Genomic DNA, 21,304 nt, shown 5'->3' on the forward strand with positions numbered 1-21,304 from the left:
ATTCTCCCAAACCCCAATCCGCTGCGCTCACCCATAGCTCATCCTAACCTCATTTGCTGACCCTTTCCCTTGTTCTTTCTGTTTTTCGCTGCAGGTTGGAGACTGGCCATGAACATGTCTTGCCCATTGACTATTACTTTCCACCTCAAAAGACTTGCCTGATTTGTGGAGATGAAGCATCTGGGTGCCACTATGGAGCCCTCACTTGTGGTAGCTGCAAAGTCTTCTTCAAACGGGCAGCTGAAGGTAATGCATACAGAGAGAGGAGGGAACATCACTCTCACCTCCAAGTATTGGCTTTCTCTACCAAAGTAGCCTCAAAGTAGAGAGTCAAATGCTACTGACACAAGTTCTCTCATCAGCAGTCAAGTCGTTAACATGCAAGTGCTGGAGGCATTTGCAGCGTCATGGTATGTTTTCCTCCTGTTGAAAGAGGTTAAGCAGCCTTGCTTTGGGGAGCCTGCCAAGCCAAGGGAACTGAGGCAGGAGTGGTGGGGACAAAGTGTGGTGGGTTTCTAAGGTCTCTTAAACTAGTAAAGGAGAAAATTCAAGGATAAATTGATTTCTTTGTCCTATGTTTGTCATTCCACATTACAGATTGCCCTCAAAAAGTAGCCAGACCAGTTTGCCAAAACACAATCCTTTTCAATGCCTGATTATCTTAGTGACCTAGTGAGACCCAGGAGCAGTCAGTTCCTGCTTCTCCTGTTGATTCCCAAGGGTGCTGTAAGTTCCCATCAGCCCTCCTGCGATCTCAGACCCAGAACTCCAAATTTAGGGAATGCTTTTCCTCTCTTATATGCCTTTCAGAGGGTCACTTCTCTCAATACCTGCAAAATGGCAGAACTGTCTGTCCGTCAAGAGCCATGCTCTGACCTTGGTGTCCATGATCCTTCTCCCCAGCTCTTGAGAAAGCAAATTCTTCATGTCCATAGTCTTTGCACCATCTTTCCTTGGTAATTAACACATAGAAGGACCTAGCGCAGCTGTTTCCTTGGGCTGTGGGTCACCAATGTCTGGTTTCTAACTGCAGTTAGAGTCATGATTCCCTGGCAGCAGAGTGACAGTCGCTATTGTGGAAGCCTAACTGTCCGGTAACGTAATGTGCCTGTAAATCGCACATCTAACTTGTTTTCTGGAGTGATGAACCAATACAAATCATCATTCTTCCTCAGTGCTAACGTAATTTATTCGGTGCACTGGCACACCGTTGGCAGGCAGTGTTACAGGCCATGGCATCCCTGGGAGAGGGAGGCACTGCGGTTCCCAGCTGGCAACCAGCGATGGGGATGGAGGCTTCAGTCTCTGGCTTGTCTTGCTGTGACCTTCCCCTCCTGTGCCTTACATCACCCCTCTGTCGAGTGGAGGTCCCAAACTGATGGGTGCTCACCTGCCATTGTCAGAGCACTGCTTCTAGATTAATTCTAGCATTATCCTGCATGTTTTCAGAGTTGCATCTTCCCTCATTCATCATGCGTGCCAGGAGTGAACTTGACAGCACTGGTTCAGGAAAGAATCAGGGCTGTGCCATAGAGGACAACAGCATCCTGTTGCTCTAATAGGACAGTCAAATAATACTAATAGATAATAAGCTTGGCATATTTTTCCAAAGTGAGTCATTTAAAGTTATGTCTCTTTGCTATACACCAATTCTGTGTAAGACCAAATGGATTGGCTTGTGCCGCCAGAGTAAATAACAGATGCTTGTTTAAGTCAGCAAGTTATTGTTGATTTATAGTAAGTGGAGTCTTGGCTCTCTCTGTCAGAGAAACTGCCGGTGAAATACCCCTTGTCAGTTGGCAAGTCCCCGAGCAGTGCTCCTCCTTTTACACCAGGGTGGGCTTTGTCCGGTGTGGCAGCGGGCGTGTGGATGAGGGCTGCAAGATGCCTGCTGAGGGAGAGGAGGCAGCCTGGGCTGCTTGTGCTGCTCTCGATCATATGCTTTGGTGGTGTTCCCTCTCCCGCTTGTGTTGCATCAGTAATTTAAATGGTATTTATGCCCCCTTCTTAGTTTTTAAGCCTCGAGGTATTGCAGAGGGTTAGAAATGTTTGGTTGTGGTAGGATTGGGCAGCAGCAGCCCTTTGCCTTTCCCCTAGATGAGACCGTGGAGCGAAGTGCGTCTGCAGTGAGGAGCAGCAGCAGTGTGTGGGGACCTGCCTGAGTGTGAGGTTTCATCTTATATTACCCTGAGGTACATGGATAGAGTCTTTATTTTGGGAAAGAGACAATAAATCAGACTCCTTTATAAATATTGAACGCAGGGTAGTGGTACGTGGTGATTTCTATCCTAACACTTGGTGATTTTCCAGCCAGACCTTTCCTTCTTAAAGTGGAGGAGCAATATTGAAAGCTGATATTTCAGTGTGTTCTCATGCTTTAAAGTCCATCAAATGCATCTCTGAAAACCTTATGTCACCGTTGGAGACTTTTTACAACAGCAGATCAGAAAGCTTTCCCAATGAGAAAAGAAACCTTTTCTTCTGCCTCCGTTACCTTCATGTTACTGTTGTAAGCCAGCAGCCTCTGTTGGGTAGGAGAAGCAATGGACTGGGAACTGAAAAGCAGCACAAACAGATCACCTCAGAGGGAATGGAGAATAGCTAGACACGTAGTTTTTCTTTTATCATATTCTTTGCCTAATATAATAATGAGCTTACCTGGCAGTAATTTTAGGATATTTAAGAAGGTTTTATAGACATACAGTGCCTTCTAAGGGATTAGAAAGGGAAGATTTAAAAAAAAAAAAAAAGTTACGACATTGATTCCTCTTCCCTTTTGAAACACACTGAGGTATTCATGTGGTTTCCAGTAGAGCAGATCACTCCTGCTTTGATAAAATGTTTGACAGATTTGAGTTTTTTTTGCAAGCTCAAGTCCAACCAGTTCTCCCAGAAAGATGCTGGATGAGTTAACAGAAAAGACATAAATATTCTCCTGATCCCTTTCTGTCAGCTGTCTTGATTTATAGACACTCTCAAGATGTCCAGGTTATATATAGGCCAGCTCTAAATGCACCCTGCAGATTCTTCAGCCATGATGTGGACTTCCTCACTTGCAAGATGGCCAGCCTCATTTTTGCCAACATCTGTAACTTCCATGCTTGCATTTCTCTGGCTAGCTAATGTTTTCACTTGCAGACCATCCTTTCTGGTTCCCCAGAGAGCTTTCCCTTTGCTCTTCCCACAGAGCCAGACTGCCTTCCCAGCCGCCGCATGCTGCTGAAGTCACTGCCCCAGGAAAGAACTGGAGCCAGTGCTGAAGCCTGTGCTGTGTCACTGGGGCTGGATGCTTTCCTTTTGTTTTCTTTAGTCTGCTGGTAAATACAGGTGACTATTAAGAAAATGACTTTGCAAAGGTAGTTTATTAATAGTGGCTTAGTGTTGGTTCTGAGAGCTTCATAGCTGTGCCCTCTTTGATTGTTTCTAATGGGGGCATAAAGTGGGAACTTCAGAGTGGTCCCAGCACCAAACCCGCAGGCTCAGCTCTTGCCATAGCCCAGCTGGTGACAGCGAAGGGGACCAGAGCTTTTACAGAAGAGCACTAGAGACCCTGTGGTTACATGAAACCCTGGGGGATTCGCGTTCTCAGAAAGCTTGGCCTTATCCCCCAACCGTTAGAATTTGGTTTGTGCCCTGAAATGCAAGGATATATCTCTCTTCCAAAAGGCATTTAATGGGTTTTCACATTCACAATTGTAAATCTTACTCCAGACTTTTGCATAGATTACTTTGCTTTCTGGAAGAGAAAGCTACTCTAGGCACAACAACTCATGTGGCAATAGGCTTTTAGTTAAATAATTTCTCTCAATTGAGCAACTAATCTTTCTCCATAAATATTTTTAGTCGAGACTGGGGAACTGCTCTTCCCCTCTGCTCATGATGTTCATTGCAGTCCCAGGTGATGAGCAGGAGAACTTGGTGATGACAGAAGCATCTTTCCACCTGGCATGAGGTGGCACAGGAGGGAGCCTGAGCCGGCGGGGGTGTTCCCAGCAAAGGGGGCAGTGGTACAGCAGTGTATTCGTGGTGTGCATTGAAGGGGGGAACTGCAGCAGTCTGCAAGAGCCTCAGTTGCATAGACTGATCTCCTGGGGTTCCTGTGCTGGTTTGACATAGCAGAGGGGTGCTGAGTACCTTTGTAACTTCACTTCTCACCTACATACATGTCAAACAGTATCTGGATAGTCAGGGAAGGAGAGGGGTCTTCTCTGGGCATACATCTGCGGTGTCGTCAACTGGGAGATTATCTGAGGCTGACACCTTGCCAACATCCCTGTTGTAAAGACAGTCTGGGTGATTGGCTTTGCAAAGAGCAGGACTGCTGCGTAAAAAAGGGAGAGTATCTTTAACGTTCAGACATGTACTTACAGGTTTGCAAAGCAAGAGCCTCTGCTTTGGAGAACACAAGAAAGCATCTCTGTTGTTTGCAGGGAAGAAAAGGAGAAAAAAAATAATTCCAGTGTTAAACTCAATAAAAGAAAAAACAGTGCATTTATGTTTAAGTAAAGAACAGCTGATTGCAAATCTCAGCTTGTTCTTAATCGAAGAGAGTAAATTATCCTGAAATTAAAACCAGGTCTCTGTATATGAGAAGTTACTTAAGACAGATGGAACCCGTCTGTATCCCAGCCACCCTTCCTTGTTCTCTGGGCTTTTACAGCCAGTGGCACCTTCTCTGTACGCCTGTGCTGTGCTGAGGTGACGCAGCTGTTCATGTCCGTGTCAAGTAGTGCATGCTCCCAGCTTGGAGAGAAGGGGTGGTGTACACCGGTGCAGACGGAGCAGAGGAGCTGCTATTGCTGGCATATTCACCAGAGATGCTTGGTCCGGCGGTGTGTCAGTCCATGCTGGAGGCGGTGAGCGTCCCGGCCGTCGCGGTTCTCCATGGTTGAGGGGACGAGTGCAGGCGTTTAGGACGGTTGGCTTCGCTGGGGTAGTGACACAGTGTGGTCCCTCTCCCAGGTCATGGGTTCTATTCGTAAACTGTGTCCACAGCTGGGGATAGCAGTGATGAGGGCACCGAGTTTCTCCAGTAATTAAAAGGGGAATCTCTACGTCCCTGGAAGTAGGACAAGATGAGCAAGTAGCTTATTCTCATGCTGAGCAAAAGCAGACTCATGAATAGCCATTGCATGACCATTTGTTTCCCTTTTTGTTAATGGCTGACAGCTTAAAATAAACAGTGCCAGACTATGCATGTATAGTTAACAGAAAACTGGTTCCTGCCCCAAAGAGTTTATTTTGTGAACCAGGAAGCAGGCCCTTGCTGTTTTAGCAAAATCACTGTACCATGACTGTAGGGTGAGTTTTTGACTGCAAATTAAAAGCTTGCATTTATCAGAGCCCATCAGCAGGGAGGTAAAGTTGTTGTAGAGACCCTTCTAATGTGCCCATTTTGTGCCCGGTGATCCAGGAGGGCAGGCAGGTGCTGAGGCACCCTGCCTGGTCTCAGCTGGTTGCAGATTGCTCCCTCTCTGTGTCGCTTCCCAGCAGTGCGAGAGGTGGTGGATGCTGCTGAAGAGCTGATGGGAACCAGCACGGCTGCCTCATTGAGCAAGGCTTGAACCCCGTTCCCAAATCTCCTCCGTCCCCCTGCTCCCCTCCTGTGGGTGCCCGTGGGTGCCTGGGGGGACAGAGTGGGATGGGGGATGAGCCTGCACATCGGGATGCTGCCCAGAGCTTGGGGGAGATAAGGGGGCTGGGGCTGGTGGATGTTCCTCCCCTTGGCAGGGGAATTTAGATAGAGCTGTGCCTGACCCTGGAGCGTCCTTGGGGGGCTCGGGCAGTGACTGTGCCGTGTTCCCTTGCTAAAGCCATTCACAGGAGAGGCTTGACCTTCTTAAAGATTTTGAGCTATTATTGTTGCAAAAGTGCTGTAGTTTAGACTAGGGAGGTAAGATAGGGAAGGAGCAGGAGCCGAAGGGTGAGGGGAGAGCAGGAGGGTTGCTGATGCTCCTGGGGCAGCACTGCTCATGGCAGCCCGATGGCCTCGGCCAGAGAAACTGAGTTGGCCCCGTGGGCTGGGCTTGAGCCTTCCTGGTAGTCCCAAGGCCAGCCATTTTATTCTCATGGTAGTTTTGATTGGCTCTGGAGCATCTCAGTGTCAGACGTTGTCACAAGACAGGAATCCTGCAGTGCAGCTGGAGGGGAAGGAGAGCAGAATCACCTTACAGCTCTCCATGCCCATGCCTGAGAAGGTAGGGCGTCCATTCTTGTTTGATATATGCATGTAAAGAGGTCGCGTGGAGAGAGTATGACCTCAGCACTCGTTTCCCATAGCACAAAAATAACTCCAAGTAACCCAGTTTCAGCTGAAGTTGTTTATTACTCACCCTCCTCAATGAACTGTTGAAAGGGAGGATGGTGCTTGTGTTCTCTGGGATTTGATGTAATCGCTGCTTCTGAGGCTTCTCTAAGTGTCCTTAACACTGGTAATGAGCAAGGGGAGGGGGGTGAGAAGAGGCATCGATGAGAACGGTGTAAAAAGGATTTAGCAAGGTACCATGTGCTGCAGGTAATGCACTCTTGCCCCATTATGTCTCCAGTCTTAACAGCTAAGGCACTGGCAGTGGTGTAATGATCAGCTTTTAATGGGGACAATTCTAAGTCCAAACATATGGTATTTTTGCAGCCCTTTGGCGTAGCCCTGTGCGCACGCAGTGTGAGGAGGAGTTGATTATACATTGAGCCTTATAATGACTTTTCTGCAAGCCTGTGATGAGAGGCTGCAGGTGGGATTTTGCAGCTGGCAACCGGTCGTGCCAGCGAAGCTGCAGCCATGCACTGCTGGTGGCCAGTGCCGGGAAGGAGCGGTGGGACCTTCTGTGGGCTCCTTGCTCCCCAGGGCGCAGGAAACAAAGCTGCTCTCTGGAGCTGGGAAGGGCAATGGGCAAGCAACAGACGGTGCCAGTGAGGTCTATGATACTGGGTTGCTAAAAATGTGACGCTTTTTCTGATTGCAATAGCTTCAGAAGTTGCGGATGTGTGCATGGGAGGTGGGGAGTTTGTTAAATCAGTGCACCAAAATTGGTGCATCTCTTGTCAAAACGGTACCTTAAGTGGTTAGATTCCAACCTTGTCCTTTTAATGGATCTCTGATGACTCCAAGGGCTCTTCCTATAAGAATATAGAAAGCAAACACTTGCAGGATGATAAATAAAGGTTAAACTGGATGTAGACTGATTTCCCATGTAGGCTACTTATGCAGAGTCTGTGAGGTGCATGGCTCTATTATTTACTGAGAATGGTTTAGTTTGGAATGGTATGAAGAACAGATAAATCCTGATTCAGTAAACGTGTTTAGACTTGACAAGAAAACAAGTGATGAGTCAGGAAGGATAGTTCATTCTTGGCATGTCTAGCAAATGAGGCAGTAAAAAAAAAAAAGCTGAAATCTGGAGCTGTAAGGGCTGCTCTCTGAACAAGTGGAAAGGTGAGTCTAAGATACCGGTTAGTCTGACAATAAGTAACTTCTGAATTTTCTGCAAGCCCCCCTAAACCTGATGCTGCGCAGGGTCTCCCTAAAAGGGAATTGCTGATCCCAGTTTCCTCCTGGCTGGCTGTGAGTACAGCCCAGGGGACAGGGTGACTGGTGCCAGCCTGGCATGAGACCCACGGCAGCAGAGCCTGTGGGGCAGCAGCTCCCCATGCTGTCAGTTCCCCAACCCCAGTGTCTGTAACCTGCAGACAACAATTAGCATTAATGGGTGGCACAAAAAATAAGTCAGCCCCCAAAAGCACTGTAAAGAGAGTTTTGGTTGTAGAGGGAAGGCCACTGTCTGGGGACTATATTCAGCAAACTGGGGGTAAGTGCCGTGGCAGGAGGATCAGGCTGCATTTTGAAGATGTTCTGGGAGAAAAACAGCTCATCAGAGCAAAAAGTGAAGCAACAGATATATGCCATTTAAAGAATGAGAACCAAATTATGCATATTTCATTACTTTTTAACTGCTGTTTATTGACTACCTCTGCTGTGCTGCACAGTGCAGAGTGATTTTCCTCCTTGGACATCTTGGTCTGAAAGCCTCTGCCATGTGCCTGTAAAGAGGAGCAGTGCTGCCTGGCAGTGGGGAGGGCAGGCAGAGAAGGGGGGCTAAGTATGGCGAAACAGCACTGACCAGTGTCTGTGTTTTGGGTAGCCAGCTCTCGTACAAAGTGTGATATCTGGCAATGAACCACTCCTGTAGCAGCAGAGGAAGAACTGTGCTGTTTTACCAAAAGATACCAACTTCCAACATAAATCTTCCGCTGGGGGTTGAACTGGGAAACCAGCAGTGATACGGTCCTCTTCTCTCCCTCCTCTCCCCTCTTCTCTCTGTCCTCTCTCCTCTCTCCTCTCTCTCCTCTGTCTTCTCTCTTCTGTCCTCTCCTCTCCTCTCTCTTCTCACGATGTCGGTGACCCTGGTGATACTGAGAAAGTGTAAGTCCATTTCTCCTTGTAAACCTGGCCTGATCGGTACCCACCACCCATCTGCTGTTTTCTCTGATGTTTGTAGGTAAACAGAAATACCTCTGTGCCAGCCGGAATGACTGCACCATTGACAAGTTCAGAAGGAAAAACTGCCCGTCCTGCCGCCTGCGGAAGTGCTACGAAGCTGGGATGACTCTCGGAGGTACTGTCTGGATAATGTCCCCTGGGTCCTTGCGATGGGCTGGGGCAGCTGGGCTAGTCCTGCAGATAACAAACATACTTGGTGTATTTCTAGTCAGTAAATGGCTGAAAAAATGAGGCTGATGGAGCGTAATGAGCTTCAGGAAACACTTGCAGGTTTCTAATACCAAAACTGTGAATTTCATTAAAATTTTGTTTGAGTTTCATGAAATATTCCTTTCCTTAATTTAAAACCTTGTTAATCTGAAAGAATGTAAACACCCAGGTTAGCTGGATTCTCACTCACACCAAAGCCTCTTTGAACAGAGCACTCCCATTTTAATATGATATTTCCCAGGCAGAAAGGGGCATTTTTCTTTACAAATTACAGCCCCAGTATTTTTCTTTGCTGAATGGAAGTTGCTCCTGTATCACTGGTAAAGATCCTTGTTACAGTTTGTCTCTGTTCCAAAACCTGTAGCTCTGCCAAAATGTGACAGAGTGCCCGTATCCAAAGTCTGAGGTTTTGTGCTCAAAATCTAGAGCTACAATGTACATCACTGGGTGGCTCATCTTTAAGTTCATTTGACATGAGAGTGAGGAAGAAAATACCCTGAAAAACGGGGCTGATGGACCTGACCCACGATGAAAAGGCCCCTGACAGCAAAGCGGAGGGGAGTCACAGGTGATATGGAAAGGAAAGGCACTAGCAGCATCAGGCATAGTGCAGAGGGAAGTGGGGGAGCCCTGGCTAGTTAGATGTGCCAACATTTGAGTTTAAATACTTCCACCATTGCTGGGATGGGCAGAGCCTCCTGGAGCTGCTGGGCTGCTGGAATGTTGTGTTGAAGAACTTGCTACCAAAATGGTTCTGCTTTATTGCTCATCAAGGAGCAGTGGTTTTAATTTTATTTGTCCCCAGAACAGTCGTTACAGCTCAGGTACCAACAAACATGTCCAGTCGGCAGGGCAGCAGTCAGCCTCTCCCCTCTGCTTTTGCAGCAGCAGGTAGTAAATCTGAGTGGTGGAGACACAGCTCTTGGCAGGGGGGATGCAGAGACGTGCAGCTCGCTTCTTTCCTCCCAGTAGCAAGCAGAAAAAACAAACGTCCCAAAAGGTAATGCAGTCCTAAAACCTCGCAACATCAGTCCCGTGAGCTGGCTCTGACCGCTCTTCACTTAGGCTCCCCCTCCGTCGCAGGCGAGCTGTCAGCAAACGGCAGGCTGCTGCTGCTGCAGCGCTTTGGGAACGATGTGTATGGGCATGTGCAAAGGCACACCATGATTTCGGAGCACCAGGGAGGTGCCCAATCTACCTGATGTGACCAAGCAGGCAGTTTGCTTGCCGAAGTTACCAGACAGCTATCTCCATCTCAGTTCCCCAGTATCTGCTTCACCAGTTCTGCGCCCAGCCCCAGTCATCCAGCCCCGCTGGGAGGGAGCGAGGGCACAGGAGCCTGGCCCAGCGCTGTGAGTGCCCATGCGCCGCCTTGTCCTGAGGACAGTAATTTTCATGGCCGCTGGTGGCTGTTCGTAGCCGTGGCTTCCCGGGGAAGCAGGGAGACTCCTCTGGGACCCTTCCCTTGTCCGCTTGGGGGGGTCGGGACCGGGCCGCTGCCATTATCCTGCCTATGGATTGTTGGGCTCCCAAGCTGGGGGACAGGGATGAGGAGCCAAACCCAGCTCCCCGATCCACAGCCAGCAGAAGGGCTTCATAATGCCATCCAAAACAAGCATGCTCTTATTTTTAAGTGCTTTTTTCTGGTGAAGTTTCCTTAAGCAAGAGAAGACATACATCAGTGTAACCTTCTTCTGCAGGACACACTGACAAAATTAATGCTAATACTGATAGTTGTCCCCCCCCCCCCGCCTTTTTTTTTCTTAAGCTCTTTGGGTCACCCTGACCTGTTCTGCCTGGTCTGTTTTACATTTGTTTTGAGTGTCGGTTTAAAGGCAATTGTTAAAAACATGCACGCTATGAGTTTGTCCACAGTTATTTCTCCCACAGTAGAGAGGCAGATCATTTGAAAATGCTTCCAAGCTCCAAACAGTTGTTTTTAACTGCTTGTTAATTACCAGTCATTTGTAGGGTATAATAGAGCCGCCTGTGACCAGCAGACCTGCAGCTCTCAGTATGTTTAATGGGAGGAGGAGGTGACACACTGAATACCTTATTTAGGAGTCTGCTTTGGCACAGAAAGGCAATATGTTGTAGCACTTCATTATCGATTGAGATCACTCTGACCTGCAAGCTGAAATCCATTAAACAGAATCTTCTCTCCTGATCAACACTGTAAAGCCAAAGAGAGGGAAAAGAAAGAAGAGAAAAAAAAGAAAAAAAAGTGATAATGCTGGTTTCATGTGCTCAGTTCTGCTGGTGCACTGTCCTCCTTCTCCCACAGCACCAATTCCTACTGCAAGCACAGGTGCCTGCGCAGCTGCAGGGATCCTGCCAGCCCCCGTGCACGGGAAGCGTGCCGCTGCACACACGGCTGCACGGATCCTGCCAGCCCCCATGCACGCATGGGCATCCTGACCCCTCTGTCCTGCTCCAGTCGGGACCCTGCACATCACTCAGCCAGCACAACTCCTGCTGAACTGCAGAGCTCTGGATTTAAGGCACCTCCTGTTCGTTTGCTGCCAGTGCAGTTTAGTTGTGGCATGTGAGGTCCCATAGGCTGTTCCCGTTGTGAGAACCAAGCGCCTCTGCCCTCGGCCGGAGCTGGCAGCCTGCCTGTGCTATGGGACGTCTGCTGTGAACCTTCAGCCTAGTGGCTGCGCTCTGTGTGCGTCCTGTTTTGTGGCAAAACTTCCCAAACATGTAAAATTCAGTTCATTTCATTGATGGCAGGGCTAGAAGACTAGTGTAGTAACTGCCAGTAGCCTGTGAAAGCTCAAGGCTTGAGGTATACCTTTATTTAGTCCTAATTCAGGTCCAGTTTCTGTGGATAAAATAGAGCTCATGTCTTATAAAAGCGTTTGATATTGATGTAAGCATTTCCAGCAGTGGAGAATCTTAACACATTTTTTGCCATGCAGTTGCAGTAGTTAGTTATGTTCAGTGTTGTGATAGATGTACCTTATTTTTCATCTTGTTTGTTCATGATTTCCAGCAACTGGATCTTTGTTACGGCTTTTCATGCTAGATTGAAAAAAACTTTTATTGAATTTCTGTCCCTGCTGTGGGTATTTGTTGGCTGTAACTTAATAACCCTCTAGCCTTCTGCATAGCCACCTAGGTAAAATTCTTTACTTCCTTACTCCAGGGAGTGTTTCTAGTCTTTACTATTCTTATGGTTTCTGCAGTCTGCGGACACCTCCCTCGTACGGTGAATGTTTAATAACAGTTTCCCAGTGTCAGCAGCATCAGTGCTTAAAGGTGGTGGTAAGATGCTCTCCCAGCCAGTGTTTTCCTCCTTCACATGCCACAGGATCCTATTAGTCCTGTGTCCACTGAACTATCCTGCCAGCTCAGGCCTCTGTGTTTGTCCATCAGCTTTTCGTGCGAGTTCAGGCTGGTGAGGATGGAGTTTGACATTCATTGAACATGGCTCACTTTTTCAGTTGCTCTATATATCTACTTACAGTGAAATGTACTCAGTCCTTAATGTTCGTTAGTGTTTTCCCATTTATGCATTGTCATACAGACTTTTTTAGTAGAAAGCTGATTTTCTTTTTGGAATGAATGTAGACATCACTATCAAAGGGCCATGAACAACCCTCATAAGAAATAAACCTGTCTGATGTTGTTTCAACATTTATAATTACTTTTGAGATGTATCAGCTGGGTGATTTAAAATAATTCAGCAGTACCATCTAATTTTATGTTGTTTGAGTTTTTTTAACTTTTGTGGGCCAGGCTGACTCAGATCTCTTAAACATGTCTGCTAGACCAGTACTATTATAATTACCAACTAAAATTATCATGCCAGAAAAGATTGATAGCTTGACAAGATCTGGTTTTGACAAGCCACATGTTGATGTTAATAAAAAATTGAAAGAACAGGATATAAGTCAAGTCCTGTTTCAGCTTCTCCGTCATTTCGCCTGCAGCTGAAATCAGCGTGCAGTGCCTGGGGCTGGCAGGATTTCTGTCATTGCTAGTGCAAAAGCAGTTTTTTTCCAGGTCCCCAGAACTTCCCCACGTCCAGCACTCATGGAAAATCAGTGCTGGAGCCCAGAGCGCTCCTTCACCAGCTTCAGGAACGCCTGGCGGGAGGGTGGGCAGGTTAAGTTGCTTAATGTGTGTCACTCCTATAATTGCTGTACAGTGTGCTCCCTAGGGATTCTTGCGCTGGCAAATATTCGATCGTGATGCCATATAATTATGTCCTTTAAGCTGTGTTTCAAATACGTACAGTATTTTCTCAATTAACCCCAAGCCGAATTGCAGGCACACTGCGGGTGTGACTCAGGCATTGCTGTGCCAGCAGCTGCATTTCGAGGCTTCCCCAGTGCTATTGTCCCTGCTGACAGCCAAGCCGGTAGACTGCCTGTTTTCAGTCACACATGCTGGGGTTCATCCCACCTTGGTTTGGAGAAGTGCAGTGCAGACTTCTGCCTAGCTTAGCTCATTCTAGAAAAAAATCATAGCAGATGTCTTTAATTTCTATTTTTTTTTATTTCTGTTTTTGTTTCCGGTAGCTGCTGAGTACGATCTGCCACGAAAAAGGGTTTTTGCACAGGTGACTGAATATAAGCTACTCTACCTCTGAAGCTTTTCTTCATCTAGTAACATCAGTATTTTAGTGATCTGTGGAACAACTGCTCTGGGAAAGCACAAACGTAAGGCTCCTCTGATAAGAGCGGTTATCCACCTTCACTGCTCTCTGACACGGAGGGCTTTGGTTTACGGCTGCAGTCTCACAGCCAGCATGGTTGGTTGCTTGCTCTCTTCTTACTTCACTCAATATCTTTCAGTACTACATAATTCAATTTTAAGAAAAAAAATGTAACATTTAAACCAAACCGTGTGTGTGTTTTACACAGTGTGGGTTTGGTTCCAGTTACGCATAGGACCTGATGGGCACTGATTATTTATCTTTGGAAGATACGGTTCGGGTTTTATTTCTTCTTTTAAGCCAGGGAGCTTTTTTTTCCTAGCAGCACTCTGTCTCGAAAGGTCAAGTGCTAAGCACAATCATGAGACATGGTTTTTGCCTCAGGTGGAGTCAGCCCCAGTGCCTCCTTCCCGAATTAACAACATTGGAAACGCGGGAGCAGCGTTCTGCATGCCTCTCCTTCTGTGCTGCTTGTTGAGAGCAAAACCCCAGTGCAGCTCCCAGCAAGAGCGGTGCCATACCTCTCCCGGGGGATTGGCTTGCCAGGGGTTCAAGAAGAGAGTGTTGGGGTCTGCCGGATCCTGGTGCTGCCTGTGCTGCCTGAAACTTCTGGAGGGCTGGGAGAGGGGAGGCTCGATGCTCTGGCTGGTGTGTCACCCGAGCAGACGATGGCCAAAGGATGTCACACTGCACTGCAGCCCTGTTTTCCTGTTGCTTTCTTTTATTTTTATCACTGCTTTCTCCTCCTTTTTTACAGAGCAGCCTGTCTTAATTGCTCATACAGTAGATCATCCAAAGTACATTACTTAAAAGATCAACGTTTTTAATTGATTTACAGAGCTGCACTTTAACTTGACATTTTTATGTTTCGCTGCTTATTTTTCTAATTACAGCTGAAAGGAAATTTGAGATAAGTATCATGTAATGAAGGAGCCAAAACCCCAAGGACAATTGGTTTGATGTTATGTTCGCCACTTGAATTAAACAATCAGCTTTTTTTCTCTAATTAATAAGGGGTTTTTGGAGCTGGTAAGGGGTGAAAGCTGTTCCTATCTGCAGTAGCCTGCCAACCTGTGTTGTGCTGAACACCCTTATATATGTACCACATTGGGTGAACACTGACTCTCCAAGAATTCTGAAGTCACACATCTGAAGCTCCTGGTGTATCTTGCTAGCAGACTAGCATCTGTAATTAAGATCCAGCTGCACAGGAGGGACACTTGGTCATGGTGACATGGGCACAGTCGTGGGCTGCTGCAGTCCCAGCCCCACAAGCCCACTCTGCTGATGTTGCTCTTGAAGCTGGCTGGCAGACCAAGGCCACCCCTGCTCGAGTCTTCTCCTCGTTGGTTGGCTCGCTGGGGAGGCTCCAGGGAGACAGCTGTGGAACCACCTACTAGCTTTTAAAATGTATTTTCCATAATGTATTTGTAGACTAGTGACCCATCTGGGAGAGCTTGGTCAGAGGGCAGCAGGGGTTGCAGGAGCCCCGGGCAGGGAGAAGGTATTTCTCTCGGTTGCACCCCGGTTCCACTGTGGCCTGGGATGGAACAATCCCCCTTGAGCATCTGAGTGCAAAGGCTTTTTTCCCTGGAACGTGACCGTCTGCTGAGTTTGTTTGTTTGTGTTTCTTCCCTTTTTAATTGCATGTGAGTAGTTGTTTGAATCGAGTCACCTCTTCCCTCTTTTCCCCAGTTCTTCTCCGTTTCTCAGTGGGAGTTAATGTGAGACCCGGTCACAGCTGGGGATGTAAATGATGCTTGTTCTTTTCCATATAAGATTAACGAGCAAATGGATTTCCTTGTGCAGTGTGTGCTCCCTTTTGTCTTTACGTGAGGTCTGTGATGCCAAGGCACTCTTTGGGCAGTGTGCCCTGAAGGACTAGCTGCTGCTGGCCATCAGTTTCCCTTTCCTTGTAAATATAAGTGATGGAGCTGGAGGCCAAGAAACCTCAAGCTTTTTTTTTTATTTTTAGGCATCACACTAAAATGTGTCATTTCCACAGCCCGCAAACTGAAGAAGCTGGGTAACCTGAAGACACAAGATGACTTAGAGGCAGCCAGCTCATCCAGCCCCACTGAGGAGCAAGCTCCCAAGATGGTGATGACACGCATTGATGGGTATGAGTGCCAGCCCATCTTCCTCAACGTCCTGGAGGCCATCGAGCCTGGTGTCGTGTGTGCCGGCCACGACAACAGCCAGCCGGACTCCTTCTCCAACCTGCTGACCAGCCTGAATGAGCTTGGGGAGAGGCAGCTGGTCTACGTGGTCAAATGGGCAAAGGCCTTGCCAGGTGAGCTAAAAACCTAACAAATCCGGTACCTTCCCTGGCACGTCCCTAAAGCCCCCTGCTTGCATTACCTGGGGTGGGTTCAAAGGAGGTGGTCTGCAGCCCGTGTCCCACCATCACACAGTTCCTTGGGGGAGCATCTTCCTGGGGCACCTGTCTGTAATATCTCCGTAAAGCAGGCTGCAGCAGCATGGGGTTTGTCTCCTTTGGGTGACTAGGGAGTGACAAAGTATGTTGAAACTTGTGCTTTTGGGTCTGTCCCTGCTGGTAGCCCCTGGCACACAGTATTGTGTCGCCATGCATGCGTCTGCTTCCCCGTGTGGGAAGGGCTATTGCGGGTCAGGGCTTCAGGGTCTTGCTCTCTTCCCGCTCTCCCTGCAGGGTTTTTGCTCCACTTGCAGACCTGTGTCCACCAGACCTGCAGACGCCCTCTCTAAACAGGTATTAGCCCCGTCCCATAACCCGCATGAAGTGGTGAAAAGGATAAATTCCCCAGGTGGATCAGAAGTGTGCCACTTCATGATGTGAAAGTAAGATGGGGGAAGCTGGGCTGAAAGGAGCTGAGGCTTGAGAGCTGGGAGAGGTCCTTCCTCACTATTTTTGTATTTCACAATCCAATTAATTGTAAAATAGCAAAAGAGAGATACAAAATCACAAAGGGCTTTTTCCTGGCAGTCAGGTTGCTCTTGTGTGACAGGCTGCTGGAATATATTTATGATGCATTCAGAGTTGTGGTACGGGAGTACATTAGGGTCCGGAAGTTTCCAAATGGTAATAGTTATCAGGTGCTGTAAATGAACACATCCTAGTGATATATGTGTTTCATTGAATACACTCTTTGGTTCTGAGCATAGAGGTTACCAGGCTGTAACGTGCTGCCTGTTGCATGTCGTAATCCTGCCAACTGAATGCCAGCTGAAATTACAGAAGGCTGAGATCACTCTGGATGCAGAAGGATCCAGTTCACTTTCTAGCATCCCTGAGACTGGGGTGTGGGGACAGCACCAAGCTGCTATCCTCACCCTGGGCCTGTTCCTCAGGAAATGCCACAGAAAGCAGGGATCCAACTCTTTATGTGCAGGGTGATATGACCAAAGGAGGAAACTGAGGCAAAGTAAGTTTGCCACTATGTGCTAAAACCTGGTGGTGAACTGTAGTTAGATGTTTGATGTTCCCAGAAATTTAGCAATCCTCCTTGAAGTAGCCTAACTGGTAGGTCCAGGAGGGCTGTTAGTATGAATATGCTTAAATGCAGAGTAGCCCATTTTATTTCTTATATTATGGAGTCAGAAAAGGTTCACCTAGCTTGTGAAACCAGGGACAAATCATGCTTTCTCTTCTGGCTTATCTACATCAGACATCAAGATTTCTTCAGAAAAGTACACAGAGACACCATGAAACCGGACCGGCAATCCGGGGGCTGAGGTTGTAAAGCTGCGGTAGTGCTAATGGAAAGGGAGAGTGCTTTGAAAAACATTTTTCATTGTAACCACCCCCATATCAAAGGCTTTTACTCTGCCATACTGCGCCTGATCTCCGACCCCGTGGTGCATGGTGGCATGGCGGTGCCAGCTGCTGCACCGCTGCCTCCTGGGGCCGGCGCCTGCTGTGCCAGCAATGGCATCTGGGCAGAATTAATTCTCATCTTTTTACAGCTGAGCAGTCAGTGCTCTCTGGGCAGTTTCAGTAGAACCTCCACCCCCTCCGCAGGCCAGGGGATCCCTTATGGAGCCCAGCTCTTCTTCCTGGGCGGCTGTGGTGGGATGCTGCCTGGCTGCCCTCCCCATCCCACCGGCTGCGGAGCTGGTGCTGGCCTGACCATTAGCATCACTGTGCCTGGAGCAAGAGGCAAAGCCAGTGTGTTTTCCCCGTCTTTCTCCAGCAGTTCCCTGACATGTGCCAACACTGGAGTTCAACAGTAATAACCACAACTTCGCCACTTAGTCATTCTCCTGATATTTTCCAGGGAAGGAATAAACAACCACAGCACTGTTGCTGTTCTGGTGCTCCAGGTGGTGGTTATGCAGCTCCTTCGCTCGAGCAGCAGTCCAGCTGCCGCTGCGAGGTGGATCTCACCCCCTGCTGGGTTCTGCCTGCTCCGGCGCTGGTGCTTCCTGGGAGCCGGGCGAGGGCCAGGCGCAGCTGGCAGCGCCGGCTCCAGGGGTGGGCAGCTGTGCCCAGGCACTGCCCTTCCCTGCGCGCGCTGTGGCTGCCTCACTTTTTGGGTAAATTTGCAGAATCCTACCCCATAGCCAGAGGTGTTTTTAGTTCCCAGGTCTGCAGGTTGGCTAGGCAGCCTGGCGCCTGGTGGGCTCAGGAGAGGGGCAGTGTGGGCGAATGCATGCAGGGGGAGAAGTAATGGAAACAAACCCCAAGCAATTTAAAACAGCGGGATGCAGTTGTTTTTATCAAAACAGAAAGATCTTCAGACGGTCTGTTGGGAGAGTAGAGGCTGTTTAATGAATGCCGTTGCTGGCGAGGTGCAACGGGAGCAGACCAGAGGGCTTGACCGGCCCCTGCATCGTGGCAGCGCAGCCTGCCTCAGCGGTGAGTAGGAACAGTGCCCAAGGCTGACGGCTGAAGCAGCACGTCTCGGCCGGTGTTTCTGGTGCGGAGCAGGCAAACCTCGCTCTGTCGCCTGCCCCGCAACGCAGCCCAGCAGCAGGCGTCAACTGCCTGCTGGAAGTGCTGTGTGGTCCTCAGCAGGTCCACAGGCAGGGTGGAAATGTCATCCCCTCTTCCCCTTTCCCCATTAACGAAGCACATCTGGCACAAGCTTTGGCTTAACTAAGTGTAAGCAGCCCTGCCTGTCAGTTAAGATATATATCTTATATATCTTAATGTAAAAGGGCAAAGGTGTTACTTTCCAGTGACTGCTGCTGGTGGGAGGAGGGGGAACTTGCACCTGTAATAGAGGTAGCCTCAGCCTGATAATACTGGCAATAGATTAATATTGGTTAATAGGTGATTAACCTTGCATCCTGCATTGAACATCACCTGTATAGCAAGAGTGATTAATGTGCAGCAAGGTGTTGCTGCACTTCTTCCAGCGAGGTTTCAGTGATATCCTAGAAACAAGGCTGCATCAAGTAGGAGCATTTCTGAATCCTGCTTGCCTGCAGTAGCAGTATCAGCCTCTGTCTAGCGGAGAAAATGTGATGTATGGCCCTTTAGACCCTATGCAATTGACATCCTGCAGAGGAGAAGATAGGATCAAACTGGTTTCCCTGGAAAGGAAAGATTAAATAACCACAGCTTGCCAGGAAAGCTGCTGAAACACAAAATTAAAAAATCTGATTAAATCCATAAAACCTGTCCACTTCAAGGTAAGTGGAAGGAGTATGTATTTTTCCTTTTCCATATACATAAATTCAATAAAGGTGTTACAGTTAATTTGGATCAGCACTCAAACACATTAGTTTAAAGATAATTTTATCTGGCAGCCAATGAAAAGTCTTCAGTTCATTCCCAAAGCTGTTAGGAAACCGGCCTAATAAAAATAACCGGACTGCAAGCGTATGGGGAAAGGCTGCCTCACGGCAGAGCAGTAGAAGGGCACGGGCAGGCTGCGGCTCTGCTGCCGGTAAGGCAGATGAACACCCTTCGCCTTTTTAGCAACTCGGCACACGTGATCAGGTGAAGTACTCCACCTGGTATCATGGGAGATGGACCTATTTATTAGAGCTATTGCAAAATCTCTGTGTACTTGCCATTAGTTAGGGCTTTATGGGTGTTGCGGGCCATGGCTTGCTTGCTTGCTTTTCTGTTTCAAATATACTGCCTTACAATGTATCTAACTCACCCTTTAACTGTAAGGATACAATTAATTGTGCATCTTTTTTCCATTCTCTGGACAATAAAATTTCCAGATACAAAATGAGTATTTGTTCATATTAGAGGTGTTACTTTCTGGTAACATGTGAGGTGTTCAGTTGCTGATCTCTTAGGAAGATATCATTCTGGGACAGGAGTGCATCAAGAGAGAAGATGAAGAATTTATTTCCAAACTATGCTGCTGTAAGATTATTCACTAGAAAAAGGTTATGCATTGATCTTTTTCAAGTCATCAGTACGTTTAATTTTACTTTTGCTATGATTTCTTTCTGTAGAAGGTATCTTCATTTGCGTCTCTTCAAACTATGCCAATACTAAAAATTTAACAATATGTTGTGCCATTAGGTTTGTATTTATTTTCTTCTACAGTGATTTTAGCCATATATCATCTAAGATGCCTGGAGCAGGGAGGTTTACAGAAAATGATAGGTATCTGGTTTCTGAAAATCAGTTTTGTTTCAAGGCATTTCAGCTTAGAAACTGGAAGCAGTGATTCCTTTTAGAAAAGTTGGCCACTGTGTTTCTAGAACTTGTTTTTGCAGACAAGCAGAAAGCAAACTTTAAGACCTGTAACAACAAAACTGTTGCGTTCAAATACCTTTCCTTAACACTGATAAAGCTTGCACAAATATTTTTTTTTTTTTTTTTAGTGAACATAATTGCAAGGTAATGAGCAAGTGCACCAAAATCCTTCTTCATAGCAAAGATTAGGTGCAACAAATACTTTCACAGATGTGCTGGAAAGGTGATACTGATTGGTTAAGGGGAAGCCAGTCCTAGATGAGAACTGCCGCCTGTGGAGGCAGCTTTGGTGCTGGTTTGCAGGGGCAGAGGCAGCACTTGCAGCATCACGATGGGGCGAGCAGAAGGAGGAGGTTCTGCCATAGATGTTGGTGCTTCCAATGGCTTCATCCCATTGATGCTGAACCAGCAAGAGGGGGATGGATCACTTGTGAGAATTAGGGTTAAATTTCACAGAGTTTGCTGTTCACAGGTATGTTTTCTGTCTCCAAGTCACGTACAGAGTCTAGGTTTCCTCTTTGTTGGTAGGATTTATGGGCCTCGCTCCCAGAATATAGGCACGAGGGAAGCCAAATGTCGGAGATCTCCGGTTTGCCTTCTTCCTTCCCCACCTCATCCTCTCCATCATGCCTTGGCTTGCAGTGCATTTCTGGCCCTACAGCACATCTTGGGCCCAACTTCTCGTTGGGAAGTTCTTGCATCTCTTCTGAAGACAGAGCATCTGCCATCATAAATACATTTGTATTCACAGGATTTTCTTGTCTGTGTGGTTAAGAGCGTCTTTCCTGGGGAGCTCCTTCGCCTGAACACGCTGGCCTGTGTGTCCTTGCTGTCCTGGCGGGAGAGCTGTGCTAAGCCTTCTCCAGAGTGTCCTTCAAACTACAGAAGAAGTTTTGGCCATCAGTTTTCAATTTGATCTGCTCTTTCGTGTTTGCTCTGTTTTTTAATAGAGCGTTGTCTGCTAATTCCCTCAGAGGACAAGATACGTTTTTCCTTCAAAGAGCAATTTAAAAAGGGGAAAGAACCAGCCAATTTGCAGGGGGGATGAGTGTGTAGCAGACCGATGAAATGTTCATTGTCATCACTCGGTGCCGGTGTGGGAGCATTCCCTGCACCATCTCACTGCCTACTCACTGCAAAGTCTCAACTACAGGGGCCAGCAGCACAGCTCCTCTTCAAGTAACTCAAATTTTTCCAATCTTTTCAGAAAGTCTAGGCAAGGAAAGAGAACTGTGGCAAGTATAGAGCAGGAGGAAATTCAAGGAAGCAGTCACCATGAGTGGCTTAG

The 21,304-nt window shown here is 47.6% G+C and overlaps 1 protein-coding gene across 1 annotated transcript in view; it reads left to right on the forward strand.

Moving 5' to 3' along the window:
- AR (androgen receptor) overlaps nt 1–21,304 on the forward strand; it is a 59,251-nt gene that overhangs the window by 28,097 nt on the left and 9,850 nt on the right. Inside the window, exons 2-4 of the mRNA XM_029996922.2 lie at nt 95–246; nt 8,496–8,612; nt 15,376–15,663. Coding sequence (XP_029852782.1) covers nt 95–246; nt 8,496–8,612; nt 15,376–15,663 — 557 coding nt within the window. The remainder of the gene's footprint in view (nt 1–94; nt 247–8,495; nt 8,613–15,375; nt 15,664–21,304) is intronic.

This window comes from Aquila chrysaetos, chromosome 21 (assembly GCF_900496995.4).
Source record: "Aquila chrysaetos chrysaetos chromosome 21, bAquChr1.4, whole genome shotgun sequence".
Taxonomy (NCBI): Eukaryota; Metazoa; Chordata; class Aves; order Accipitriformes; family Accipitridae; genus Aquila; species Aquila chrysaetos.